General features: G+C 41.7%; 1 protein-coding gene across 1 annotated transcript in view; it reads right to left on the bottom strand.

Annotated features, from left to right (window-relative positions):
• Rnaseh2c (ribonuclease H2 subunit C) overlaps positions 1-222 on the bottom strand; it is a 1,055-nt gene extending 833 nt beyond the window's left edge. The window contains exon 1 of the mRNA XM_033756535.1: positions 1-222. This exon is cut by the window's left edge and continues 236 nt beyond it. Within this exon, the coding sequence (XP_033612426.1) occupies positions 1-145 (145 nt within the window). The 5' untranslated portion in view covers positions 146-222.
• Between the last annotated feature and the right edge of the window lie 5,713 nt (positions 223-5,935).

The raw sequence follows: 5,935 nt of genomic DNA, 5'->3' as shown, positions 1-5,935 counted from the left end.
TGAAGAAATGCTCCACAGGGGCGGACCGGTTCGCCAGGACTCCACAGGGAAGAAGGTGCAGCGTGGCCGGGGAGGCGTCGTGCAGCGTGGCGGGGCGCACGTGGACTCGCTGTTTTTCCATGGCGGCCTCGCCCTCTAGCTCCATCCTCCTTCGCTTGTGGGCAGACGGCTGAAGCTCGCGCGGAAGCGCGCGGGGCCTGTAGGGGGCGGGGCTCGCCGGCGCAAAGCCTCCTGGGAAGCGTAGTCCTTTCTGGAACCGCTCCTGTACAAGCCACACCCAGCTCTTTTTCTTTAGTATTTTTTTGTGGGGTGTTTTTTTGTTTTTTTTGCGGGGGGGGGTTGGTTTTTTGAGACAGGGTCTCACTATGTAGTTGCGACTTACCTGGAACTCACCATGCAGCCCAGGCTGGTCTCAGCAATCCTCCTGCCTCAGCCTCCCAGTACTAGGATTACAGGTGTGCACCACCACGACTGGCTTCTTTAGTATTTTTTAAAAGCGGTACCTGTTGTTTGTAAAAATCTAAAACGATTTTGGAAAGTAGTCTTTATGTCGGTTGACAGATTATCTTTGTTTTTTTGTTTTGTTTTGTTTTGTGGTAGGATCTCTCTAGTTCAGACTAGACTTGAACTCACTAGGTAGCCAAGGCTGTCCTAGTACTACAGGTAATCCTCCTGCTTCAGCCTCCTGAGCATTGAAATTACAGGTGTGTACTGCCACACCCTTGTTATTTTTAATTTATTAGAGACACCAATCCTTTTCCCAAATGCATTGGAAGTATTTTATCTGAGTTTGTGTTTTGTCTTACAGACCTATCTATGAGTGATTCTTCTACAGCACTTTTTGTCATAAGACTTATAAGTATCTTCTCAGTATGTCTTTGGTTTTGCAATACTGTTTTATTTTAATTGTTCTCTAATGTTTATTAGTTCAGATAACCGAGTTATATTTTGTCAAGTTCTCCCACACAACAAACATACAAAACTGGAAATTTTGATTACAATTGCATCAATTTATAGATTTTAAAAAAGAAACAATTGACAGATATTCAGGGGTTCTGTATAGATGCTGATTTTTATATTTTATTTGTTTTACAGATACCAAATGAGTATTTTCTTGTTTGTAATAATTTCTATTTTGTTTTATTGAATTCTCCAGAATTAGTCATCTTTTTCAAACATTGATAACATTTGGCTTTGTATCTTGTAATTTTTAAATTTTCTAATAGCCCTGGTATTCTTTTGAACATATACAATATCACAGAGAACTTTGATATCAGACAAGGTCACTGACTATGAAAAGCAAGACATCAGACCACTCCATAATTACCTCTCAGCACTGGCAAAATGTGGCCACTGCCCCAGTGATGAAAATGAAGAGATGTCCCTCTTCCTTGGATAATACAGTGAGGTCCCTTCTTTACTAGTTACAGCATCAGCCTCCATCTAGTCTGCTCTCCTTGAGGCCCATCACAGAAACTCCCTTACTTCAGACCACATTCAATTCAGAACGAAGCCCTAATTCCCAAGTTCTTCCTTAGGTCACTGAACACAGACACAAATTCCACAAGCCCAAGTTTCTAGCACTGCCATACTGAGATGTGCCACTGTGCAAAAGTGCTAAACCTAGTTTAACTGTGGATGTGTTCCTGGCTGGCTGGAGAATATTGACAGATTTAGAGAAATTCTTACTTTAGATTTCCATTGAGAATAAAATAGGCAATTCCATTTACTTACATTTCCTATCTGTACAGCGGTGACATTTATGTCATATGTAGTAGTTGTTATAATAAAGTTTATTTCTAGCTGGGTGTGGTGGCACACGCCTGTAATCCCAGCCCTTGGAAGGGCAAGCCAGGAGGATCACTTCAAGTTCAAGACTAGCCAGGACTACATAGTAAGTTCAAGGCTAATATGGAATATATAGCAAAACTTTGTCTCTAAAAACCGAAATTTAGGCCAGGTGTGTTAGTGAACCTGTAGTCACAGCACTCTGGAAGCTTAAGTAGGAGGATTGCCACAAGTTCAAGGTCAGCCTGGGCTACATAGCGAGTTCAAGGCCAGCCTGAACTACATAGCGAGACCCTGTCTCCAAAATAAAACAAAAATTTTAAAAACTAACTAAAAAAAAGGGGGGGGGTTATTTATGGATCATTTATACATGTTCCTATCAAAATTGGATCTTTTTCCCATTTTAATTTCTAATTAATTCTTATCTGTGGCAGGGGTTCACAAACTTCCTGTAAAGGGTCAAAGAATAAATTATTTATTTATTTTTTGTACCGCGGATCAAACTTGGGTCCTTGTGCTTATGAGGCAAGTGACAAAACCACTGAGCTAAATCCCCAGCCCCTAAATAATTTATTTTAGCTGGGCAAGGTGGCTCACACCTGTAATTCCAGCACTGGGGAGGCTGAGGCAGGAGGACTGCGTGAGTTCAAGACCAGCCTGGGCTATATAGTGAGTTCCACGTCAGTCTCAACTACGTAGTGAGACCCTGTCTCAAAACAAAACAAAAAACAAAAACAAAACTAAATTTATTTTTAATTTTATGAGTACATGTTTGCAGTACATAATGATTACGTTCATCATGGGGAGTTGGTAAATGTACATAACACATCTTAATTTTTTTACCCCCCCCTTCTTAGGCTACCTCATATTTATATTTTAGGGTTTGTTTTGTTTTGTTTTTAGGTTTTATGAGCTATATAGTCTGTCACCAATACTCAACTTTGCTGTTATAACATGAAAACAGCCATAGACAGTATATAAATTAACAAACATGGTTGTGCTCCAATAAGACCTTTGCAGTGGAGCCTGGTGTTACACGCCTATAATCCCAGAACTCTGGAAATTGAGGCAGGAGGATCATGAGTTCAAGGCCAGCCTGGGCTATAAAGCAAATTCAAGGTGGACTGGACTAAGTGGCAAAACCCTGTCTCAAATCAACAATAACAAACACACTTTATTTGCAGTGAGCTGGATCTGGCCGCTGGCAAGTTTTCAGGCTCCTTGTTGATAGCAAAGCTGTTGAATTCTATATAGTAGGGTTTTTTTTTTTGTTTGTTTGGGGGTTTTTTGTTTTTGTTTTTGTTTTGAGACAGGGTCTCACCATGTGGTTGAGACTGACCTGGAACTCACTATGTAGCCCAGGCTGGTCTCGAACTCACAGTGATCCTTCTGTCTCAGCCTCCCGAGTGCTGGGATTACAGGCATGCACCACCAAGCCTGGCTCTATATAGTAGTTTTTAAAGCAGATCCCTACTGCATTCTTTTGTTGTTCTAATTCACAGTTTTCACTTAGTTTCAAATTTCCCAAAATCAGTCATCTCAGTTTCAAATAATGCTAACTGCCTTTGCATTATATCATGCAGCTTGTTTTATTTTCTAATTGTCTTGACTAGCACTTTCAGAACAATCTCAAATGCTATTGGTATCAATGGACAAACTTTCCTTGGTTCTGAAACTCAGGGGAATGAATACTTCTGCTATTTCGAGAGCCACGAGGCTGCCTTTTGGTGTGTCTTGTTAATACGTCTGAAGTGCAGCCTGAAGTCTTGATGGGAGCCACTCCATGCACAGCGTGGCAGGTCCTATCCATGTGGCATAGACAGTGATCAAACGCCTTAGGTGCCTCATGATGGGAAAACAGTCCTAGCACCAACACCCACCAGCAGGTTCTGGGGTGTGACTTGGAGAAACTTACAGACAGGAACACAGTGCCTCTGCTTACATCTTTACTACTTCAAAAAATGGCCAGTTAGCTTTGTGAAATGTAGCAACTCAAGGAGTGCATTTGTGGGACTTGTAATACAGAATTTTAGTAAGAAAGAATCAAGGTGTTACACGAGGCTTTTACAGGATTCCTTCATATTTTGGAAGCCACAATAAAGACATCATCGCTAGTGGCAGTGAAGATCACAAGGCTTACATCTGGCACAAACGTAGTGAGCTGCCGATCCTGGAGCTTATGGGCGCACTCACACGGAGAACTGTGAAAGCTGAAACCTATATCTGTGATGGCCAGCACCTTGGACAATGGCATCGCTGGGATGTGGAACCAGCCCCTTTTATAGATTACACGAATATCAAGGAGGCATGCAGTAGCATGGATGGTCCGTGGCAAATTTAGAGCCTGTGGCTTCTTGGGCTTTGTTCTTGTTTTTTAAGACAGGGTTTCTTTATGTAGTTCAGGCTGCCTTGAACTCACTACAGCCCAGGATGGCCCACCTGCCTCAGTCTTCAGAGTGCTGGAGCTACAGGTGTGTTCCACCATGTCCAGCTGGGAGGAGCCTATGACTTCTATTCAATTTTAAATTAGTCATATTTTGGGCCGAGGATTCAGCTCAGTGGTTCCGCCGCCTTCCTGGCAAGTGTGAGGACCCGAGTTCAATCCCCGATACCAAATAAATAAATAAATAAGTCAGGCAAGGACAAGGGGAAAAAATGAGAATCAAGACCTATTATGTAAAGGTACAGAATCCCAATGATGAATGTAACTGTATTGTATACCTAGATTGTACCAATAAACTCAATAAAAAAATAAAAAAAAATAAGTGATATTTTAATGGGTTGGGATTTGATGAAAACAAACATCAGGACAGTCATGCTCATCATGAAAAAAGAACCATTTCTGAAGCCAGATTGGGGCCATACATTTCTGCTTTGCTTCATAGTGACCAGTTAAAGGTAGGCAGCAGAACCACTGAGCTAAATCCCTGGACCTAGCAAGCCAATTTTAGAAGTTCTATATTTAAAAACAAACAAACAAAAAAACAAAACAAAACAAAAAAAACTATCCCATCAACCATTTGGCTACATGCCTGTAAAGTAATCCCAGCTACCGGGGAGGCTGAGGCAAGAGAATCACAATTTCAAGCCCACTCTGGTCAATTTAGTGAGACTCTGTCTCAAAATGAAAGATAAAAAGGGATTGGGGTGTAGTTTAGGAATAAAGGGTTCCTTGTGTTCCATCCCCACCCCCCAAAGGAAAATAATTGCTTCTTTTATTTCCCAGGTCTCTCTCTCTCTCTCTCTTTTGTACTGAGAATGGAATTCAGGGCGTCCACATTGAGCTACACTGCTAGCCCTTTTATTTTATTTCTCCTTGAGTTTATTTATTTATTTATTTTTTAGTACAGTTACATTTATCATTGAGATCCTGTTCCGTTACATGACAGGTCTTGGTTCTCATTTTTTCCCCTTACCCCTGCCCTCCCTTCACCCCCTCCTCCCTTGCCTATTTACAAAAACTTTGTTTCCATTTTTTCATTTTCTCAGCCCTTTTATTTTTTGAGACAGGGTCTAAGTTGCTAAGCTGTGGAGACTGGGCTCAAAGTTGTTTGCCTCAACATTCTAGAGTGCTGGGATTATAGATGTGCTTGACCACACTTGATTTATTTCCCAGCTTTTTTTTTTTTCTTTGTTTTTTGGAGACAGGGTCTCACTATGAATTGCGGGATGACCTTGAACTCACTATGTAGCCCAGGCTGGCCTCAAATTCTTGACAATCTTCCTGAGTCATACTCCGAGTAATGGGAATTTTTTTTTATTTTGAGATCAGTTGTCTCTACTGCTACCTAGTTTGACCTCCAACTTGCAATTCTGCTGCTTAGGCCTCCTAAACAGCTGGGATTTACAGCAGGAGCCAGGTACCCAACCTGGCCTTATCTTGCCCATCTCAGCAGCAATGAACACCCTGGACCACCCTTCCCTTCCTGCAATGTTCTGCCTCAGCCACACAAAGCTCAAAGCAGGAATCTGCCTATTGCATTCTCTGCCTTGGAAACTGAGGCTAGAGAGGCCTGGTGTTACCTGCTCAAAGGTCTACATTGCTCATGGCTCTCTGTTCAGGCAGCTAGAGAACAGTCTATCTCTAAAGGAAAAAAAAGTCCAGTTTTCTCCTCCTACTCTTTCCTGTGCTCTTTTTTTTTTTTTT

This window comes from Fukomys damarensis, unplaced genomic scaffold (assembly GCF_012274545.1).
Source record: "Fukomys damarensis isolate Sample0158 unplaced genomic scaffold, DMR_v1.0_HiC HiC_scaffold_27, whole genome shotgun sequence".
NCBI classification, from domain to species: Eukaryota; Metazoa; Chordata; class Mammalia; order Rodentia; family Bathyergidae; genus Fukomys; species Fukomys damarensis.
The sequence above is the reverse complement of the archived record's forward strand: the minus strand, read 5'-3'. Positions and strand labels throughout refer to the sequence as shown.